Below are 24704 nucleotides of genomic sequence, written 5' to 3' on the forward strand. Positions count from 1 at the left end.
CCATGCAGATTCTACTTTGGTTCTACCCTCCGTATTCTATTTAGTTTTCCATATTGCGTTTAGATTTTCTTTGAAGGTTATAACTTTCATCTCCTTTTGACTTAATTTTCAGGGTTGGTTAAATTTCTACATGTTAGTAGGATTTCCTTTCAAAAATAGGAGTGAAGATTAGGATTATTCATAAATCATGCAGAAGAGTAGGAGTTCAGATCAGAACCTACATGAATATAAATGCAAAGGGCTCGCCTATGACCAGATCCATGCTTTTGATAAATGAATAAGAGTTGCCTCTTGCAATTTATTGGTGGTGTGAATTGATCCCCCGTCAAGATTGGTATTATTCATAACCCACGTAAGAGAAAATTAGGAGTTGAGAACCTGAATGAATATAAATGTATAGGCCAAGGCCTATGGCCAAACCCATGCTTAAGATTAGGAGTTGTGAACATCTACAAATGCAAATGTAAAGGCCCATTCCTATGCCAGATTCATGCTTTTAAGAACTGAATAAGAGTTGCTTCTTGCAATTTATTGGTGTTATGAATTGATCCTCCTCATTGATTTCACAAACCATAGCTTTGTTGTGGTTCTCATTCTGTACCCAAAACTAGGTCCTCAAGATACTTTTGTTTATCCCATGAGCATTTCATCCCTCTCATCTCAATCTGATACTCCATACATCTATCTCATCACAATCCACAACAACAAACATCCACCATTCTCATCAATCCCTAAATCCCATATGACATCACCCTTCATACACCATAACCAACCACAACTCTCAATTCAATCCTAAACCATACCAACCTTCCATGCCACCTCCAAGAAACCATAACCAAGCTCCGCACCCTCACCATCTAGATCAAGCCATAGATGAACCCAAATCCATGCCAATGACCCTAGACTCGCCTAAGCTCATCCACTCATTTGAATTCATCATCACCATCATTTTAGCCTTTTCCCAATTAATTGGGATCGGCTACATGAATCCTGGTTCTCCATTCTGCTCTATTAAAGGCTATATCCTCAATGAGGCTATAAGTCCCCATATCTTTTCGGACTACTTCCAACCACGCCCTTTTGGGCCTACCTCTTGCCCTTTTCAGTCTTTCCACTTGAACTAACTCACACCTCCTAACAAGTGTTGTACTTGATTGGCACCACACATGGCCAGCCCACCTAAGTCTACTCTCTCATTTTATCGCCTATTGGTGTCACGCCGAACTTATCTCGAATAGATTCATTTTGAATTCTATCCCGTCTTGTCTTGCCACTAATGCACCTCAAAATCCTCATCTCCGCTACACTAACACTATTGGGTATATTGTTTTTTGCCCACATAACATTCTGCCCCATAGCGCAAAGCTAGTCTCACTGCTGCAAAACTTGCCCTTCAGCCTCATTGGTATGCGGCGATCACATAAAATTTCAGTTACACATGTCCACTTTGCCCACCCAGCTCTAATACGGTATTCGACATCTACTTGATCTCTCCATTTTCTTAGATTATTGACCAAAGATATCGCAAGTGCAGTCTTTTTTGTACTTCTTGACAGTCAATGTTAACTACTTCCTCGTCTCTACCCTTATTATTATTAAAATTGTACTCATTATACTTTGTCTTAGTCCGATTAATTTTAAAACCTTTGGATTCTAGAACATCCCTTCGAAGCTTCAACTTTGTCTTGATGTTGTTTCGGGCCTCATCAATCAAAACTATGTCATCTACGAACAACATGCACCATGGTACCTCATCTTGTAGGTGCCTATTTAAGTCGTCTATAACTAAGACAAAGAGGTACGAGCTCAATGCTAACCCTTGATGTAGATATATTGTCACTGAAAACTCACTCGTCTCTCCACTAGTTGTTTTTATTTTTTTTGATGAAAGGTACTTGTTTTATATATTCCCATCAGTCAACTATTACAATCTATTATGAAAACATACAACTAACAAAACATAAAGAAAAGCAAAGAAATAAATAGAGAAAAAAACTCAAACAACAGCTACCCAAACTTTTCAACAACCAAATTGTTAACCGTCGCCCCCAACTTTGATGGTCCATCTGCCTCCATACTGCTTTCTTGATAGATATGACTGACAGTACATTCCAATTCCATACAGTGAGCATTCACTTCATCAATAAGATTCTGAAACTTCCATGGATATTCCGCGTCCGTATTTAACCATTTTACAACATTCATGGAGTCCCCTTCTATCTCCACTGGCCTTTTAAAAAATTTTACAAGTTTAACCCCCTGTAATACCGCTCAAAGCTCAGCCTCATTTGCAGTAACAACACCTATTGATTCAGGAAATTTCAAAAGAACTTTACCTTCCCAATCTCTAACTATTCCTCCGATACCTCCCTGACCAGGGTTTCACAAGGAACACCCATCAAAATTTAGTTTGATCCATTTCTAGGACACTTCCATAATCCTATCCTGATTTTCTTATCAGATTTCTCTCTAATTAACACACTAAGATTGTACATTATATCCACTCTAGAAACACCCCACCAAATTTCGTTAATGCTAACAAGCTCTACTACAGTCACACGATTTTTTTCTATCAGCTCATTAGTAGATAAACTTTTATTTTCAAAACTTCTATTCATTTCTTTCCAGATCTCCCACATCACCGTCACCCTTACAATTCTCCAAATAATTCTGCCTTTTTTACCCATACTAGTTATCAACCAATCTCCCAAAAGACTGTCAATCTCCACAGGACAGTTACCAATTAACTCCACCCATGCAAGCACCCATCTACAAATTGCTTTAGTAAAGGTGCAATTCAGAAACAAATGATCAATAGATTCTGCTTCTTTTTTGAAAAGGTTGCATACATTTACTAGAATTTGCCCTTTCTTTCTTAACATATCAATAGTTAAGATTCTACGAAGCTTTACTAACCATAACCAAGCAGGACTCTTTAACGGAATAGGCCACTTCTATAATTTTCCCGCATCTTTATCAGACCATCTAACTCTATCATCAAACAATAATTTGTAAGCTGAATTCACCGAGAAACAACCATTCTACTTGGCTCCCATACAATTCTGTCTTGTTTTTCAGGGCAATAAAAAACGCTCTGCAACACACTTAAACACCTCATATATTCATCTATAACCACATCACTAGCTGTTCTTACACTAGTTAGCACTCCATCGTACATTTCTCTCACCAAGTCGATGTAGTGTCTAGAGACGCCTTTCTTTTCCAACACCCGCCAAATCAAATCTCGAGGTACTCTATTATAAGCATTCTCTAGATCAATAAAGACCATGTGGAGGTCTTTTCCCTTTGCCCTAAACTTTTTAAATCAGTTGCCTAAGTAAGAAAATAGCCTCCGTTGTTGGCCTTCCTGACATAAAACCAAATTTGTTTTCAGATACACTTGTTTCATGCCTTAGTTGTTGCTCAATGACTCTCTCTTAGAACTTCATAGTATGGCTCATAAGCTTGATCCCTTGATAGTTTACACAATTCTGTATGTCTCTTTTGTTCTTGTAATTAGGTACCACAATACTTTTCCTCCATTCGTTAGGCATTTTCTTTGCTCTCAAAGCCTTGTTGAACAGTTTCGTCAGCCAGTCAATGACAATTTCCCCCACGCACTTCCAAATTTCTATCAGAATACCATCTGGTCCTAAAGCCTTTCCTATCTCCATCCTTTTCAAAGCTTCTTTCACTTCTGACATCCTAATCCTACAAATGTGTCTATGACCTCCATCGTCACTTGTACCAACAGTCCCTTCTACCACTATGTTCCCATTGCGTTCGCCATTTAATAATTTTTGAAAATAGACTCTCTACCTTTCGTTGACCTCGTCATCCTTCACCAAGACCATTTGATCCTCACTCTTAATGCATTTAATATGGTTTAGATCCCTATACTTTTTTTTGTTAATTTGAAGATTTCTTTTTCACCTTCTCTTGTTCCCAATTTATTGTATAGATTATCATATGCCTTAAGTTTGACTTTACTTACTATTTGTTTAGCATTTTTCTTAACATTTTTATATTCTTCTAAGTTTTGATCGTTTTTATTATACTGCCAAGTTTTATAACATGATTGTTTTTCGCTAATGGCCTTTTGAACCTCATCATTCTACCACCAAGTTTCTTTATCGAAGTTTCTTTTCCCTCTAGATTCTCTTAAAGCTTCTTTTGCCACTTTCTTGATGCATTCAACCGTCTCATTCCATATTACATTAACATCATGATCAAAATTCCATGTTCCTTCTTCAACAAATTTATCCCTAAATAACTCTATTTTCTCAGTTTTTAAATTCCACCACCTAGTTCTTGAGCTCCCATTACTTTCACCACTTCTCCTCCATGTCTTTATGCAAACATCCATGACCACGAGCCTATGTTGGGTAGTCAAACTCTCTCTTGGGATAACCTTGCAGTCTTTACATGATGGTCGATCTACTTCTTAACTAGGAAGAGATCTATCTGGCTTTTATGTGTTCCACTTTTATAGGTTATTAAATGTTCATCTCGCTTATTAAAGTAAGTGTTTGCTATTGCTAGGTTGTAGGCCATAGCAAAATCTAGAATAATCTCAGCCATCTAATTTCTTTCCCCAAATCCATGTACCCCTTCATATCCTCTACTATCCTTCCCTACATGACCATTTAGGTCCCCTCCTAAAAAGGTCCCCTCTCCATTTGGTATGTCTTAGACTATTCCATCTATGTCCTCCTAAAATTGTCTCTTACTTCGATCATCTAATCCTACATGTAAACGCTAATTACGTTAATTATCTCTTCTCCTAATACAAGTTTATTTAATAAGAGCCTATCACCTATTTTTTTGACATTAACTACTTTATCTTTTAAAATCTTTATCTACTATTATGCCTATGCCATTTCTATTATTATCCTTTCATGTATACCATAGTGTATACCCATCTATATAATAAATTACTAAATAATTAAAATAATAAAATAAAAAATATAAACCTTAAACAATTCGAAAGACGAACCCAAGACTGTTTTAGGTCATGCATCGCAAAAATCTACGAGTTAGAGCAACAGATCAACAATTTCAAACCAAATAACTTATATGTTGGAAACTATTGTGCTGGCCTATGGGGTTACTAGGATGAACTGAATCATTACCAACCCATAACTAGTTCGTTATGCAAAAGAGCTAGAGAAAGGAAGGAACAAAATAAGATATTTAATTTTTTATGCAGTCTTAGTCCTGAAAATGAAACTATCATATCTAATGTTCTGGGTGGTGGAACTCTACCATCACTTTGCCAGTGTGAAGGAACTTGCCAGAGATTTATGTATGTGCCTATTGGTGAATCTGAAAGATATGCCCTAGTTTCCAATTCTTTCAATGCCGCAGAGGTGGTTGAGGTGGAGGTTGTAGTGGTGGTCGATCGCAGAAGCCTCACACAAGATGAAAAGGACAAGCTGAAATATACTGATTTCGGAAAAACCTCAACATTTTAAGGAGACAAGTAGGGATCTCATTGCATCCTCTAAGCATAATACAACTCAAGCTTATGGAGCTGTGACCAGTGGGGAGACAAGCCATATTATGTCTCGACAACAAAGGATGCTACTAGTCATCTACCTCGTGACTATACCAACTTCTAACCTAAGGATGAACTGGTGAGGGTTTCCAAGTGAGAGCTTCTTGATATTAAGTAGCGTGCCGTCACCCATTATGAGTCTTCTTCGTCCCCTAAGTTACAACTTGCCCAATCAGGTTTATTTGCATATGCACACCATGTTTCTATGATGCTCAAGCTCCTTGGATCATTGATTCAGGAGCCACTAAACATGTGAATGGTATGCACGATCTCTTTTCTACTTATATTACTTGTTTCAACCGAGAGTCTATCAAGATTGATGATGGATCCGAGCAATTAATGGGAAAAAGTGTTCCAATAACTTCTTCCATAAATTTGTTATCCACTTTGCCATGTTCCCCATCTATCCAAAATCTTCTATCTGTCAGTAATCTTACAAAGACTCTGGATTGTAATGTGGCATTCTTCCCGTCCTATTGTGCTTGAGGATGGAGGGTTCTAGCTTTTAGACACAACAAAACAAGATCCTAAAAAAACTCAAGCCATTGCCATGTCCTCGATTGCTAATAAAGAATAGGTGTATTTGTCACACAGCTATAATGGTCATACTCCTATTTCTATATGACATTCTCTATTCCCTAAGACTTTCCTATTATTCGGTTAAGTTCAGATTTTTTTTGATAATGTTAACCTTTAATTCAAGAAAAGAGACTACAAAAACCGTGGCTTACCACAAAAAAGGTGCTCACGGATAGGAAAACGAAAAAAAGAAGAGGAATTGAAGCCTCTTTCAAAAAGTTATTGTTAAAGGGTAGCAACCTAAGAAAAGAGGCCGATCCTGCCTATAAAAAGATAAACAAATGGAAATACAAAAAGAAGAAACCTCCTAGTGTTCGTCGATCTCCGCTGCTGCTTTTGCTAGGGAGTCAGCTTCCTGGTTTCCTTCACTCCAGGTATGCGTTCGCATAACAAATGTATTCCTGTAGAGGTAATGAAGCTGATCAACTAAGTGAACCAAAACCAGGAAGGGGGGGGGGAAGGTTGTAGGTTTTTGTGCCTAGGTTAAGGTGTTCCTGGAATCACCCTCTACAATGAGAGAGGGCAAGTTTAGATGTTGAATGAGTTGTAAGCCTTCAACAAGAGATATCACTTCAGCCTCCATCAAGTCCTTATGCCCTATGCATTTAGACACTAACGCCATAGTAGAACCAAGGTGGTCTTTGACGAAGGCTCCAATTCCTGACGGCCCTGGGTTACCTAGGGAGCAACCGTAGAAATTGAGCTTGAGCATCCCCTAAGGTGGAGGTTTCCAATGAGAAGATTTAGAAGGGCGATGGCTATGATGGCGTAGGATACTGCTCCAATCTTGAAGAAAGTCGGAAGCCATAATGCCTTTGAATCGAGGGTGATTTGTAGCCCAAAAAATGATGGAGGATTTGAGCTTATTAAAAATTTTGGGCCATGAGGTGTACTCCCCTCTGAAAATCCTGTGGTTACGCTCTATCCATAAGCCCCATATGGCTGCAGCCACCATTGATTTCTAGATAATGATCCCTAATTTGGCCCAAGGAAAAGGCTTGATGGATGAGAGAATCGAACTCACTTCTGCAGGTAGTACCCATTCCACTTTGAACAACTTGAGGACTACTCCCCAAAGTTGAAAGCATAGGGACAGTGCAGGAATAGGTGGTTGTTAGTTTCCTCCTCGGCTAAACACAAGACATCGATTGGAAAGGGGGATGGCACGTCTCTGCAACTAATCCACAATCAGTACTTTCTTAGAGAGGGCTAGTCACGAAAAGACCTTGATTTTTTGGGGAGCTAAGGAGTCCCAAGCCTGGGCTAAGGGGAAGGGTAGGGGGTAGTGACAAACTGCGATAAAATGAGGAGACCGTGAAAGAGCCTTCAGGAGAAGGAGTCCAAATGATGCAATCTAGGCCCGTAGGGGCTAAGAAGCAGGCCAGTAAATCAGCTGATAAAGAGGAAAAACTCGAAAGCTCTGAGTCGTTAAGAGTTCTCCTGAAAACTGAGTTTCAAGAGCGAGAATTCTAGGTCAAAAGCATTTCTTGCACTACAGTTGTCCTTTGATCTCTAGCAAGAAGGTAGAGATTAGGGTATTTATCCCTAAAAGGAGAACGGCCCAGCCAGAGATCACGCCAAAAAAGGATATTGTTCCCAGATCTCGGATGGAATCTGTGCGAGGTTTAAAGGATAGAAAAACAGAGCAGATAGACCTCTAGATGCCTAAGGACCTATTGGTGGCTCTGAATTCAGGGAGTCAGGGAGAGTCGTGTAGACGGTACTTGGTTTTAATGATGTCAATCCATAACTGGTTTCGTTGGGTGACCAGGCACCAACACCATTTACCAAGTAGGGCTAGATTCTAAGTACCCAGTTTTTTGATCCCCAAAACTACCCCCCCCCCCCCCATTTCTTAAGTTGGCAAAGCTTTTCCCAAGCGATCAAGTGCAATTTATGGTTAGACTCAGCCCCTAACCAAGAGAACGTCCTCATCAATTGTTTGATCCTCTTACTAATGGCAACAAGCATGTGAAAGATGGACATCTGGTAGACTGGAATGTTGGCCACAGTGGCTTCGATAAGCGTTAGCCTACCTCTTGAGGATAGAAACCTCCCCTTCTAACCTGCTAGTCTATGGTCCACTTTGTCTACAATGTGAGACCACAAACTTTTATTGGGTTTCCCTATGCAGAGAGGAAGACTTAAATATTTGGAACTTGGAAGGTAAAGCTTCCTTTCGACAACCCCACATTTAAGCATAAGAACTAAGTGTGGTGGAATCGACATTAATCCCCATCATGGTAGTTTTATCGTAATTTACTTTGAATCCAGTAGTGAATTCAAAGCATCTGAGGAATAGGAAAAGCTTGTGGATTTCCCTAGGAGAGGCATTACAAAACACCAGGGTATCGTCTGCATATTGAAGGGTGGGAAACAGGGGGGATCCCAAGCCCTATAGAGAAGCCATGCAACAGGTTAGTTGAGTACATTCTGTCAATTGACCAACTGAAAACCTCTACGGAGATGGCAAAAAGGAAGGGGGAGAGAGGGTCCCCTTGTCGGAGTCTTTGGGAGAAAGGGAAATACCCTTTGGGAGTGCCATTGATGAGGATAGAGAAATGAGGGTGGGACGAACAAGCTCTCATCCAAGTTCTCCACCAAGCGTCGAAACCCATCCTAGATTGAGTTTCTTCTAGAATTTCACAATCCACATGATTGTAAGCTTTCTCCCAATCAAGCTTAATAATGATGATAGGGTCTTTATTAAAATGTCTGGAGTGAATGCATTCATCAGCCACTAGAGCTCCATCCAGGATCTGACGGTCTTTGATGAAGGCACTTTGATTGGGGGATATGACTGGGTGCAAGACATCTTTGAGATGAGAAGTGAGCACTTTAGCGAGGACTTTGTAGGAGAAGTTAACCAGACTTATAGGTCTGAAATCTTTGAGCTGGTTTGCACCTTGGATTTTGGGCACCAGAGTTAAGAAGGTCGCATCATGGCTCGGTGGATTACCCTCCTTGAGTGGAATTCTTTGAAGAGGTTTAGGAAGTCATCTCAAAAGGACTCCCAAAAAGTCTTGAAAGGAGCTAAGGGGAATCCGTCTGGTCCGAGGCTCTATCTAATTCCAAATCAGATAGGGCAGCTTAGAATTTCGGATTCAGAGAAAGGTCTTTCCAGCCAAAGCGCTTTCTCTGGAGGTGAAACAAGGAATTCTAGGTCCCCATTTGGGTGCGAGGAGTCGGGGGAGCCGAGAAAAGATTTTGAAAGTAGCCAAGGATGGCTTGCTCTATGCTTGGGTGGTGATCTAAGAGAATTCCATCCACCAACAGCTGTGAGATTGAATCATCCCTGCGCCTGCAGTTTGTTGTTCGGTGGAAGAAGCCTGCATTTAGGTCCCCTATTTTCAACCACTTAATTCTGGATCTCTGGTACCAGAAAATTTCCTCTTTTGTGAGGAGAGATTGGTATTGAAGCTTTAGGTCGTCCCTCTCTTGAATTTCAGAATCCGAGAGAATCATGTTTTCTTCCAAATTGTCTAAGGCCTGGATGGCTTGCAAAGTGGAAGTTTTCTGGGGTCCGAAGAATCGCGAAGGGTTCCGACTCCAAAGTTTCAGATGGCCCTTGAATAACTGTAGTTTTTGCTGCAATTTAAAGCCTGCCTAGCCAACTACCATATGAGAGAGCTCCTGCCACCAAGTCGGGAGTAGGGCTGGAAGAGAAGGTTCTTCCAGCTAAGCTAATTCAAAGTAGAAAGGTTTCGAGCCACTAAGAGAAGGGTTTGTACTAAGAAGGATTGGGCAGTGGTCAGAAGTTAGTTTTGGTAAAGCCTGCGAGTAAGTACCAGGAAAAGAGATATCCCATTCCATGGAGGTCAAGAAGCGATCCAATCTCGAGAGAGATAATTGGACGTGTGGTTGGACCATGTGAATTGAGCACCTTGGGTGCGGAGATCAATGAGGTTGTTAGAGGCTATGAAGTCTGAGAAAGCGATCATCGCCGGGGAGATCCTAGTTGAAGAGTTTCTCTCGTGGGACCAGCTAGTGATATGAAGTCACCTCCTAAGCACCAAACAGGGTGCGAAAGTTGGGCAACCAAGTTGAGCTCCTCCCAGAGGAATTGTCGAAGCGTGTCTAGGTTAGGACCATAGACCGCCGAGAATTTCCATTGAAACCCATCTGGAATTTTTGAAAGGAGAATGGTTACCGAGAATCTGCCTGGGTGTTGAGAAACCAAGGAGTGGGCCATTGGATCCCAAATCACCCAAATTCCCCCGGAAGCACCTTCAGCTAGGACTGCAGCCCATTGACAAGGGCGAGGTCCCCAGGCCTAGCGAATCTGAATTAGTGAGGTGGAATGTAACTTTGTCTTTGTCAAGGCCAAGATGGATGGCCTGTGTTTGACGCAGAGATCTCTTACTGCGTTTTTCTTGTGGGGCAATCCGAGACCTCAGATGCTCCATGAGATGATCAGCATGGATGGGTAATGAATAGGGGAGTGTTCCTAAGGGAACGTCTCACCAAAATTCACTAGGGGCCGACTGTTGAGGATTGGGAGAGATAGAGAGGTTTGACAAAGAAGGGCGATCATAATTGATTGTGGAAACCAAGTTAGAGATTTCACATGGTCCTTCTGACTTACCCTTATTCTGGATTGAGCTTCCACTTTGAAGAACTCTTGGAATGGACAATCCGGTGGGTTTGGAAAGCCGATGACTCCCATAACTTCATGAATTTCCCCTTTGCCGGTGTCAACTCCACTGACGAAGTCTGAGTCCACAAAGGGGGGAGAAAGAGGGTCGCCCATAGTGTCCACTGATTGGGAGGAATCAACTGAATCCATCCCTTGGATAGCAGAGGGGGAAGGTACAGCCGGAAGAACCGGGAATGGTAGACCATAAGTAGGAGTAGGTCGAAATATGCCTAACGAGATGCCAAAAGGGTCGGTCACAGAGGTATGGGTGGGGGTAGCCAGAGAGAGAAGAGCTTCAGAGGAAGGGATCTCCAAGTTAAGGGGTGTAGACATCGGAATGGTGGAGTTCAAAGCTACAACAGAGGCACAGGGGGATGAAGAAGCAAGTTCCTTGGGGAAGGTAGTATTGCTACCTCCAGAGGTAGAAGAGAGAAGAGGGGTAAAGGGGAGAGGCATAGGTAAAAGAGGGTAAGAGACAAGGGGGGTGGAGAGAATGGGAGAGAGATAGTGATAGCCAGAGTTAGCGGCTGAACCCAAGTGAGTAACAAAAGAAGAAAAAGGACTAGGGTGATTTGGAGAGGCGTAGAGTCAAGAGGGAAAGAGAAGAGGAATCAGGCCGAAAAAGGGGTCAACGGTAAGGTTGATTGCTTCCCGAAAAGGCTGAGGAATAAGAATGGGAATGGGCGAAGGGACCGAGATGATGATGGAGACCCCACTTGAGGGGTCAGCCGGGAAGCCCAATAACTCGAGGGGAGTAGCTAAAGGGAAAAGGTAGGGGTCCATGGTGCTTGTTTGGAGAGCAGTCTTGACCAAAGCAGAGTTTTCGGTGGCTAAATAGTGGCCGTCTCTTGTAGGTGAAATGAGTGCAGGAGAGCCATCGGGCCCAACCTGGGGCACTGTCAAGTGGGTGTACATAGTAAGATACAAAGCAAATGGCATTATAGAAAGATACAAGAAGAGAGGTTGCAAAAGGTTTTAGGCAAACTATGGTATAGATTACAAAGAAACTGTTTCCCCTGTAGTGAAGTTAAACACAGTTAGAATCATTCTAACTTTGGCCCTGTACTGAAATTAAACACAGTTAGAATCATACTCTCCTTATCTATACAATTAAATCTCGATCGCTACAGGAAGTCTATATGGCCATGCCTCCAGGTTTTCAGCTTCAATGGAGACTGGAAAGCTATACAGATTAAAAAAGGAAATATATGGAATTAAACAGTCAAAGAGCATAGCTTGAAAATTTCAGTAATGGTTCAGAAGAAATCAAGCTTATCAAACATGTTTTATGAGGAAGAAGTGTGTCCGTATTACAGCATTCATTCTGTATGTTGATGGTATTGCAGTGACTCGAGACAGCTTAGCAGATATTGACCATCTCAAATGCTAAAATGCACGAAGACTAAGGTGTTTGACATAAAAGTTGTAGGTTCACTCAAATGTTTTATGGGTATTGAAGTGACAAAGTCAAAGGGAATAGCTATTTCTCAGAGGAAGTATGTGTCGGACCTATTACAACAAACTAGAATGTTAGAAGCCAGACCGATGGATATGTTGTAGAGTCCAACCATAGACTCCATGCACAGATGGGAGAGTGACTAAAGTCAATATCAGAGGTTCATGAGCAAGCTTGTGTACCTGACAAATACATGACCCAATATATTTTAAACGGTTAGCATAGTTAGTCAATTCATGCATCCCAGCTAAAACTTCACTTAGATATTGTCTATCATATCCTAAAGTATCCCAAGGCATTTCTAAGGAGTGTAGATAACCTCTTACAAATACATGACCCAATATATTTTAAACGGTTAGTATATTAAACGGTTAGTATAGTTAGACAATTCATGCATCCCAGCTAAAGACTTCACTTAGATATTTTCTATCATATCCTAAAGTATCCCAAGTCATTTCTAAGGAGTATTATAATCTACAATAATGCAGATTGGGCTGGTTCAGAGACTGATAGTAAAAAAACAGAATGTAGTGGCAAGATCAACTGCTAAAGTGGAATACAGGACTCTGGCACATGGAGCATGAGAAATTATGTAGGTTAAACCATTGTGGCTGATCTGGAAGTCAAAGTTCAGTTAGAAATGACCATTCATTGTGATAACGAAGCAGCCATCCACATAGCTGAGAACTTTGTATTTCATGAGAGAACAAGGCACACCGCTGTCGAGTGTCACTTCATAAGGGAAAAGTTGCAGTAGAAATATTTTCATTCCTTATGTGAAATTGAGAGATCTACTAGTAGATATCTTCACAAAAGCAGTTGCACCTGATCGACTACAAGATATAGTTGTCAAACAGGCTCCAGCTTGAGGGGAAACATTGAAAGTGCAATGGCAAGTTACAGGCGTAAATGGAATATACGTGAGTTATTTATTTAATATAGATATGTATCAGTTATTTATCTAAATAATTGTAGCCCTGTAATTTTTGCTTATCAATAATATATATGCGTGACTGGCCCAACTCTAGGGATCACACCACACTTTTCTATCTTATTTTGTCTCTCCCTCTCTCTCTTTGTCCTACATCTTCCACAGTTTTCTATCTTATTTTGTCTCTCTGTCCTGCATCTTCTTCCGCTCTCTTCACTTCTCTTCTTTCTCCTCTCTTATATACTGGTCTAACACTTACAGATTAACCTAGATCTAAGTGGTACTTTCAAACAGATCCTCATTGTCAAAAATCAAAATAAAACAATAAGAAAATAAAAAAATCTTCAACTTGTTTGAGTCATTGCAATGGTTATTGCATTCCAGAGTCCAAATCACTCAGTAAGTCATTTTTCGCTTAGACAATGGAATAATTACATCCACCCCAATCCCAGAGCATTCAACTTCTATAAATTTCTTTGCAAGCCATATGTGTAGCTGGTGTAGCAGTGCAGCTCCTCGGGGAGTCTCATCATTCCAACTTTGTGACCAGGATTGTGTACTTCTGTTTCATCCAAACTTCCAATGTTTTGAGGATTTCCTAATGGAAGTGCCGATTGGAAGAACGCAAAAGCTGGAAAGATCTTCAAATATACCATTGGGAAGCATTTAAAGCGCTTCTATAACTCAAGATCCTCAAAATATTCGACCTTGCACCTCTGGCACAGGAAACCTGGGCATTTCTGTTTGAATAGACCTCATATTTTATCTTCTGTTGGGTTACTTGGTTCAGTTCTTCTACATTCGAATTTCTTGTAAAAACAGAAATGAAATATCGTTTATGAGACTGTTACATGGTTATACATCCAATGTCATGTTGAAAAAATGTATTTCACTATGTTCTGACTCCTTGGCCCTGTGTTCAAAGGTGGAAACCATATATCATGTCTCCTTTTCTGATAATGTCCTCAACTAGACATGGACACATTCCTGAAAAATAAATTCAAATAGTATGCAATGCTTACACCAAATTCAGAGAAACTCAAAAATCAGATCTCATTCTGGCAAGAATGTGAAAATAAATAGATATAAAACTATTTAATAATAATGAATCTGGCATGATGCATCGACATAGTGCCTCATATGCTCCAAAAAAATGGGATTGTTGACCAAATAACTAGGCAAGACATACAAGCTAGAGGAGCTCTTCTTATTCAGTTGTATGATTTTTATCCTTCCTACCATTGACCTTTATAGAAGCCCCAGGTCTACTCTAATTTTCTCTAATGTAGTTACTTAACATAGACTTTCTGTATGCCGCCATTTGAATTTGTGAAGAAGAAATATAAATGGCATTAGTCAAATCAGTGAAGAAGAAATTGATATGTGCCACCCACCATCTCCAGCCGTGTAGAACCCCCAGCAGGAAATGGAGAACTTTGTTGATCCACACTAGCAAATGACCTGTGGACCATTTAAATCTTCCCACAGATCACATAAAGTACCATCTTATGAACTCACATTTATCAAAAAATTTCTTAAAAACATCAAGCTTTTCTCTCTGAAATTCGAGGGCATAAATAACCATAGACACTCAAGGTAGAAATGAAGAATCCCGAGTGGGTAAAAGCCACCCACCCCAATTCCCAAACCTAATTGTCATCAGCTAAATCATTCTTTACCAAACCCTAAATACCTAATTTTAGGGATCCATCCCTGTGGTCCTCCATCACATTTAATAACACTAATAAAGAATTGACTCCCACAGGTTCTAACTGTATTACTAAGATCTGAGAATTTCGCGGATGAATCAAGGAATTCGAAAAGATCTCAATAAATGATTATATGAGAGATCAACAGCTGCTCCAAGAAATAATCCCAGGAATTTAAAAGTTTTTGACATCATTGTGACTAGAACTTGGAGGTCTGACCAGCCAGAGTGATTACATCAGTGACAATGCATTAAACAAGTAAAATCCCTGAATCTCCCATTCAAACATTCTAACTCACAAGTCGGTACATAAACACATCCAATGGAAAACACTACATACTTGACATTTTACCGATTTAAGCTACTAAAGCATGAACCAAAGGTAGTATACAAAGCAATTACACAGAAATCAAAGTAACAACCTGTTTTTCTATTTGGTAATTGATAACAAGTCAAAGTATCAACTACACACTGGTGATACAGAATCCTTATGAAAGTGATAAGTACGTATATATCGAAACATAAAATGGATATAATTTAGTGAGAACTGAAAATAAACAAGACCATGTCAACTTCATACCTTTAAAACATGAGCAACAATACCAGGCGGCTTTGAAGGATCGGGAACTTGGAAAACTGCAAGATGCCTATTGGGATCAAATGCCTCATTTAGAGCTTCAAACTTCTGCACTCCAAATTGCTTCAACACCTGGGAAGCATAGGAGAGCAACAACCACTATTAAGCTACGTAATCCACTTTCTAACAGAATCCATAAGTTCACATTCATAAGACCCATGCTATCAACACAACATGCTTCCAAACTCACATGAAAATGAAAAGAGCATAAGAAATAAAGCCATAAATTTGGCAAACGAAACAAACAGATGACCTTCAAAGTGAATAACAAAGAACATATGTCTATAATGCAGAAAATATCGAATACAGTTGATAAACTAACCCTCTTCATACTCCCTCTTTCTTATAATTTAAATAAAGTGTTATCATTTTCAAAAGGAAAACAACCTAGGCAGATTTCAAGTTAGATCTTCAAATAGTTATATAGGTCTCTAATGAACTGCCACTACAAAATATGGCACAGGGACATCAAGCAAGTCAAGGAGCTGTACATAGTGACCTTATCACCTAGTATGGCATCACAGTATTATATACAAACTTAGACAGCAGTTGCGAATTTTCAACAAGCATCATGACCAGTAGTGGAACCTCACAAAGCCAGACAACACATATTTGCAGTCTCTCCTGCAAGCACTAGGTATTTTGCCGCATGCCCTCCTTGCAGTAGGTCTGAAAGAACCACTTGAAGGGGAAAAAAAATAAAACCACTTGATCGAGAAGGCTCAAATCCTCATATTTATTGAAACATCTAAAGTAGGAGGGTAGGATGGCTTGTGACAAACTTTCTATTCCTAAGAATTTTTCTATGTAAAAAAGCTTCATAGACCAATAAAAACCTCCAGCAAACTATTTATTTACAGAGATTTTGAATAGAAAAAGGAAAAGCTATCAAACATAAAAAAAAAAAAAAAAAATTAAATGTGTTTCTTAGAGTAAAAGAAAATCCCTTTGAAAAGTGAAGAAGGTATAGAAGCCAGAAAAATCTTGTTAATTACATAAAAGAAGGTCAGTGAAATTGATATTGGAAAAAAGGATTTGATGCGTTTAGGGTATGGGTACAAGGGATGCCTTAAATTTGGGCAAAACAAGAAGAATATGTGTCACCAAAGGAATTCTCATGCACTTTCATCAAAGGTTGATGTTTCTTCAAGCAAGTAATCTCAACTACCTCCTTAAAAATATTTGGTGCATTAGGATCAAGTGGTCTCTAAGGTGACCAGGATGCTAGCTACTTGGAAAGGCTAATTATTTTTATTAATCTGGAGGATTGCATCATCTTTAAATCTAAATTGGCCAGAATCCCTATTTGTTTCATGTCCCTCCATAGGATTCCAAAAGCTACCAATGGATTAAATAGGCGTAATCTAATCTGGTTTTTACATATATATCATTTGGGGTACCATATTCATTTCTTTGTATGGGTTTCTAATGAATGAAGAAAAAGGTTGTACATTTTTACAAGGCATCCTCCAGATAATTGAAATTCAACTAATTTGATGTTGGATTAGGCCTATATGTTATCAAACTGAGAAGCTATCTTTGGACTAATGAAAATCTAACTATAGACTCCACCATCGCCAGCAACCACTGTTCCCAAAAACGCCGAGCCGCTGAGGCAGCCGGGGCGGGGGGGGTGTTCCAAGTTGCTCAACGCCTAGGCGGGCGCCTAGAACCTGGGCGGCCTAGTAGAATAAAAAGACGTTTTAACGTCATTTTGTAGACAAAATTAAATAATTCATATTGATACATCTTTTAGTCCATAATTCCATGCATTTCAAATTCAAAAAGCAAACTTTTAAGTTTAAACTTCAAACCATTAGGCATTAGAGCATTAGACCATATCCATAGTCCATACTCCATACCATAATCCAAACTCCCTGCACCCCAAAGTCCATACACAAAAAACCCTCTAACAGACTTATAAAATCGCCAAAACTAAATCTAATCTCAATGGGTGATGTTTACATTGATTTCTCCTAACTTTGAGAAACCCTTCAATCCTATAGGAATCACAAAAAACTAGTTTTTTAATGTTTCTATCTCTTTAAAATGGGCTTTACTGGCTGGGGTTTAGGTTTGAAATGAACCTTCGCACTTTTTACAATATTATTTATATCAAACAACCCAAAATTGCCCCTCAACGAGGGGTATTTTAGCCGTTGGGCGGGGCACATGGCCTGGACAGCCGCCCAGGGCTGGGTGCTGGGCACCCTCCTAGGCAGGTGCCCAGATGCCTAGCAGCCCCAATTTTTACTGCCTAGGCACTCGGTGATCTGCCCATTGGAACAAAGCCAGTAACATGCGGCTCGTAAGCCTAAGGACCAAGCGAGTTGAAGTATTCAAGTCATCGAATCGTCAAATTTATAAATGCAAGTCCAAATGAATAGTGAATTAGGAAAATAATGCCAAATTTCAAAAGCAGACCACCCAGCACCTGGCAGATGCGCCAAGGCCTAAGCACCAAAAATAGGCGAAAAACCCTGGGCACCCGCCTAGACGCCCAGGAACCTACCTAGGTGACCGCCCAGCTTTCAGACCTGGGTGGCTGCCCAGGGACTGTGCCCTGCCCAAAGGCGGAAAATAGTTTCGATAGGGGCATTTTTTATCCTTTTTTTTATACTAAAGGGGCAAATTTCTTGTTTTTAGGTTTATTTGTAACCTAAAACATATTAGAGACCAATGTAGAGAGAAAAAATCCAAAAAACCAATTTTTGGTGATATCTTTAGAATTGAAAGGTTTCTCAAAGTTATGAAAAATTGATCAAAACATCATCCATTGATATTAGATTTAATTTTTTATGTTTTATAAATCCATTGGAGGGTTTTTTAGAAGATTTTGAGTATTTAGAAGCATCTTTGAGGTAGAAGTTTGGAGATTGAGCAATCAAAGTAAAAGATTTTTTTTATTGCTTGTATAAGTTGTATTATTTTGAGATGTCTTCTTTAGGATCTAATAAGAGTGGTGATCCTGGTTGGAAATATGGCTACAACCCAGATCCTAATGATAAAAATTGCATAAAAAGCAAGTTTTGTGAGAATAATACAAAAGGGGGCATAAACTAGTTCAATAAACATCGTGCCGGTATCAGGGGAGATGTTGCCCCACGTAAAAAGACTCCTGATGCTGTTAAAGAGGATATAACCAATTTTTTGAGTATGGTAAAAATAAAAAAAGATGAGAAATTTGCCTCCATAGCAGAGATTAGGTTTGGGGTTCGGGTCAATTTTCGTGATTTCTTTAGGATTGAAGGGTTTCTCAAAGTTATGAGAAATTGATCAAAACATCATCCATTGACATTAGATTTAATTTGTGATGTTTTATAAATCCATTGGAGGGTTTTTTAGAAGATTTTGAATCTTTTTAGAAGCATCTTTGAGGTGGAAGTTTGGAGATTGAGCAATCAAAGTAAGTTTTTTTTTTTTTTCTTTGCTTCGCGGATCTGCTAGCGAAGGAGGGTTCTAGAAGGCAGAGTGAGGCAGTTCAAACTGGGTCCACCTTCTGTTTTGCTTTGGACCAGTGAACCCCCATTAATTTTTTTGGCCTTTTTATTTCTCCTTATCATTGTACATCTATAGGTGGGGGGGACTATTTTATAAGCCCTATCCTAGTCTCTTTTTGTAAATCGTACTTAGGGGGGAAAGCCTATTACTGTATAGGGGGTTTTCGATCTTCTTTTTACCGGGAGTCCTGTCTAGAGGGCTCTTCCGGAGAGACAATATATTGTAATTCCCTTTCTCAGAAGTACAAATGTTAACATTTTCAAAAAATACGTGATTTTTTTTATTGCTTGTATAAGTTGTATTATTTTGAGATGTCTTCTTCGGGATCTAATAAGAGTGGTGATCCCAGTTGAAAATATAGCTACAACCCAAATCCCAATGATAAAAATTGCATAAAAAGCATGTTTTGTGAGAATGATACAAAAGGAGGCATAAACTAGTTCAAGAAACATCGTGCCGGTATCAGGGGGGATGTTGCCCCATGTAAAAAGACTCCTGATGTTGTTAAAGAGGAAATAACCAATATTTTGAGTGTGGTAAAAATGAAAAAAGATGACAAATTTGCCTCCATAACAGAGATTAGGTCTGAGGATCGGGTCAAATATGATGATGATGATAGTGATGAGGATGGAGAGGGATGTCAAGAGGTAGAACAATCCATTATTAGGGGAAATGGAAAGGGAGTTGTAATTGCTTCTGATTCTGGGAGTAAGAAGCCTTAGGTTAGAGACCCTATGGATAGTTTTTTGCCCGGCCTGACCCTGAGGTTGTATGAGAGGAAACAAAGAAGCAAACAACCATTGAAAATAGAATGAAGAAGGAAGAGAACGATAAAGCTACTTTTTATATTGCTACATGGTTTTATGATGCGAGCATTCCTTTCAATACCGCTCGCCTAAGCAGATTATATGCCTTGGTAGAGGCAATTAGCCAATTTGGGCCTGGGATGAAACCCCCAACCCCATATGAGCTTTCAGAGCCTCTTTTGAAAAAGCGGTGAGTGTCACGACGGATGCTGTAGAAGTTAAGGATGCATGGGCTCAGTATGGAGTTTCTATTATGATTGATGCTTGGAGTGATAGGAAGAGAAGAAGTCAAATGAATTTGCTTGTGAATTGTCCTTTAGGGATTGTTTTTTTGAGGTCTATTGCAGTGTTTTAAAATACAGCCGCATCACCGCATATACGGCCGCATCATGCGATATGCGGTGGGCACTGCATCTGCACAGACAGCATATACGGTTTTGAGTTACGTGGACGCATATGCGGTTTTGCGTGATGCAGCCACATATGCGTCGCATCAGACTGCATCAGAGCCACATCGCTTTCTGCAAAAGAAATTTGATTGTGCCCCTTGGGAAGGGGCAAAATCGTCTTTTTGACCATCAAAAATTGGGGGAAACAATTTAAGAAGGTATTAAACCCCCTAAACGATCATTTATAGCCACTTTCGTGGCTTTTTTGGGATCAAATCGAGCAAAAAAAAAAATCTAGGCGGAAATTTTTTTTCATTTAGTTCTTGGATTTGGGAATTGTTTGATACTTGGATATTGATTAGAACCTTTTGATTATTGATTTAGGAAAGTTCAGGTGAATTTGAGACAATAAATTGGAGGTTTCAGAGGCCGTGAAAAAATTGGGCACTAAAATTGGGGATAATGGATACAAAATCTTTGACAGCAAATAAGTTTGGAGTTAATCATTAAACTAAAATTCCTACTATCACATATATCACCTCCATTTTTTTTTTCTCTATGCATTAACCTATTTTTTTAGACTTTTTAGAATTTTTTTACATTTATTGACCGAATCGTCGTGATGCACCCGCATCGAGCCGCATCACCGCATTGGCCCCCCCACCGCTTTTGGTCGCATCCTGCATTTTGAAACACTGGGCTATTGATGCATTTGATTATACCCATGATACCCATTACATATTCCAAGATATAGATAAAGGAATCAAGGACGTTGGGGAGCATCTTGTTGTACAGGTTGTCACAGACAATGTTGCTCCTAATGTTCCGCTGCTAATTTGTTGCGCTTAGCTTATACTAGAATCTTTTGGACACCATATGCAGCACATTGTATAGACCTCATGCGTGAGGCGCTTGGCACTTTAACTGAGATATCAGGTGCAGTGAAGAAGGCAAAGTCAATTACAATTTTCATTTATAGCCACCAACTAACCCTCAACATGATGTGTAGATTTACAAAGAAGAAAGAGATTGTGAGGCCTGGGGTCACAAGATTTGCGACCAAGTACTTATGCCTAGATAGCATACATTCAAGGAGAGTCCAGTTGAGGCAGATGTTTTCCTCGGATGACCGGAGAGCATGCAAGTGGTTCAAGGATCAGGTTGGGAAGAAGGTGACAGATATTATCCTTTCTAAGGCTTTTTGGCGAGGGGAGAAGGGCGCACTCCAGACATTTTTTCCTCTTGTCAAAGCCCTTCGCATGGTTGATAGTGACAGGGCTTCTATGGGCTACATATATGAGGCTATGGAAAAATGCAAAGAGAGATAGTCCAAAATTTTGATGATGAAGAGAACCGCTACAAGCCTGTTTGGGAGATTATTGATGAGAAGTGGGATAGGCAGCTACATCGGCCATTGCATACAGCTGGTTATTATTTGAACCCAGCTTTTTTTTATGTTGACAAGGATATACACACAAATGACACAATTATGACTGGATTTAATAAGTGTGTAGATGTGCTAGTCCCTGATCCTAATATCCAGGACATTATATGCGCTGATGAGCTAATAAATTACAAGTGCTCATTAAAGTCTTTTGGGAGTCCGATGACGATAAGGCAAAGGACCAAAATTGATCCAAGTAGTAATAATATTGTTAAGTTCATCAAGTGCAACTGTTCAAGTAATCAAGTTTCATTTTTATAATTCTATTATTTATTTATGATTTTATTTTATATCTTTGCCGCCAATTGGTGGAGCCAACATGGGTGTAGTTCTCCAAATTTAGAAAAGTTGGCCATTCAGATCTTGCACCTAACCACTTCCTCATCCGGTTGTGAGCGCAATTGGAGTACTTTTGAAGGGGAAAGGCCGTAAGGTTAATTTGTACAATTGTATTAATAATACATAAACCATATATTTTAATTAGTTTCATTTGATTTTGTTAGATTCATATAAAGAAAAGAAACAGGCTTGAATTAAAGAGGCTCAATGACCTAGTCTATGTCAAGTATTATCGATTCTTGCAGGACAAGTTTGCTAAGAGAGATGAGAGAGACTCCATCAAATCAAAAATATGGACAATGCTATGGAGTGGTTAGTTGATGATGATGAGGTCGAGGGGCATGAAGGATTGACATGGGGCATGATCATGGATGCTTCAAGGACATCAGCCGCCCCTCCTAGGGCCACTAAATCTTCTGCACATAAAAAAAAGGTGGAGGAAGAGGCGGAAGAAGAGGCAAATTTAGAAGAGACAAAGGAGGATGACCAAAATGTCGAGGAGGGTGACAACTCCGATGAATATGATGCAAATGCAGCTGACCCTACTTTTTCTGACGATGAATGATGAATAATGATTAAACTTTGAACATTGATTGAAGATTCTTTTGAGACTTCAAGTATTACTTTCATTTTTGTTTTCTTCCTCTTGGTTGTGTATAGTGGATAGTGGATTTGTAGTTCCACTGGTTTGGTATTTAATAACTTTGGTTTGGTAATTTGGCTGGTAATTTGGCTAGTAAATTTCAAGTTTTAATTGGATATGGACCGACTTATGGTTATGCTTATAGAGCGTGTGTTAATGTGTAGTATACTTTGAATTTTGATGTGCCCTAAATACCTACTTTTTATATTTTATATCATATATATATTGTTAGAGACTGTAGAATCCTTTTTGACTGGGCCACCGAGGTTTTGGGCGCTCGCCTAGGTGCTTAGGCGGCCTAAACCCCCCAGGTCACCTAAGATCCGCCTAGCGCTTTTGAAACATTGGATAAATACAAAGTTCTGTGTGGAAAGAGATCATTTACTATGCTTGAGGTCTAAAAGGCCATTAGAATCACAATCTTTTTTGTTAAGGGGCATCTAAAGGAGGATGTGCATATACGACATCACTTTAGATTGATGAATGATGCAGAGAGTCTAAATCCAAAACTTAAAAATTGAGGCCCTATCTCAGAATCCAAAATATTCGGTAGCGGATTGTTTCGATGCCAATTTCCATAGGATAACTTGGATATTGGACCTTAGAAAAAAGCTTTGGAATAAAAAGTTTGCAACATGCAAATCTAACTAAGCTTTAGCACAAAATGCACATGTGCATATGGTTTCTAGAGGTGGATTAAATATCCCAATATATGGCAGCATTTATGGTTTTCACAATGATACAAAATCATATGTGCCCATAAACTCAAAAGGGAGAAATAAGCACACTGCCCTATTGGTTAGATGTGACGCAAAGAGGATCACCTTCATTTTCTTACATTTCTTCAGCTTGCAATTAAGTATAAAATCCATACAGACGATCATCTCACGCACTGAGATATGACTCTACCCAATATGTGCATTACAAAGAGAAGCAGAGGGATAGACCACATGATCATCAGAGGCAACTTTGCCCAAAGTTGTTAGTCCCAACCTAGGTGGCAATCCCGCTCCAGAAGGCACTACAGGAAAGGGATGTTCAAGGGATCTTGATTTTTAAATTTTGAGATCTCAATTCCCACCTTAAAGACCAAGATAATGACTAAATTGATCATTTTCTTTATTTAAAGCTAGCTTTTAATATAGTTGCACTACTTGCTAGCTTTAAATAAAGAGGTCCCTACTTTAAAGAACATATATAATTCTAAACTATAGATATTCAAGGTTGGGAGCAAGATCCTCCTATTTTTAGGATCGAGATCCCAAAAGGTCAGGATCTAGATCCCCAAAAGGTTAGGATCTAAATCCCTCACGTATGCGGTTTATGGATAACGCTCCCAACCATAGGGTTCTATCCTTCCACCATTCCGTGCTTCCAATCTAGTTCCCGCTTCCAATCCCATCAATTATGATTATGCCAAATTCATTCCTTCGTTTATTGCAAGTTTCGTCTGGCATGAGTTAGAAAGCAAACTTTTCAATCTTATTATTCCCTTTCTAGCTATTACATGGACTTGGAAGGAGTGGACCCACAATAAATTTGGATAGAAGATAGTTGGGATCATCAAGCCCCAACCACGATCATTTTTCTTGGGAGGTAACCAATGTAGTAGTTATGGCTAACAATGGACTGGGAAGCACGATCTAGGCTTGAAAAACTAGGGCCTGGACCACAAAATGTGGCTTGAGCACCAGCCTGGGCTTGCGCCACGACAGGGCTGGCTTGACCCCTCCCAACCCTTTTACCTTTTGTTTCTTTCAGTTTATTAGGTCTGGCCAGTCCCACCCGACTTAAACGGGGCCAGGTCCATGCCTGGTCGAGGGCCTCTTCAGCCAGTCAAGGCTGGATTAGGGCTAGAGCTGACACGGTCTATTACCAACTCTAAGTAGGCTAAAGGAGTCAGTATTCCAGATTTAATGAATCACATATTATGTCATAAGCACTAAAAGTCATGAGTTTCAGGTAACAAATTTCAGGTAAAAAAAAATTGAGAATAAGTCCAAATTTCAAGTTGATTCCCCCCTCCCCAAAAAAAAAAAACCCACAATATATATATATATATATATAGAGAGAGAGAG

At 39.6% G+C, this 24704-nt stretch overlaps 1 protein-coding gene across 1 annotated transcript in view; it reads right to left on the bottom strand.

Moving 5' to 3' along the window:
- Nucleotides 1–24704, bottom strand: part of LOC18444599 (grpE protein homolog 2, mitochondrial) — a 32936-nt gene that overhangs the window by 1744 nt on the left and 6488 nt on the right. Inside the window, exon 4 of the mRNA XM_006854765.4 lies at nucleotides 15448–15576. Within this exon, the coding sequence (XP_006854827.1) occupies nucleotides 15448–15576 (129 nt within the window). The remainder of the gene's footprint in view (nucleotides 1–15447; nucleotides 15577–24704) is intronic.

This window comes from Amborella trichopoda, chromosome 1 (genome assembly GCF_054954075.1).
Source record: "Amborella trichopoda isolate Santa Cruz 75 chromosome 1, AtrichopodaSantaCruz75HAP2 v2.0, whole genome shotgun sequence".
NCBI classification, from domain to species: domain Eukaryota; kingdom Viridiplantae; phylum Streptophyta; class Magnoliopsida; order Amborellales; family Amborellaceae; genus Amborella; species Amborella trichopoda.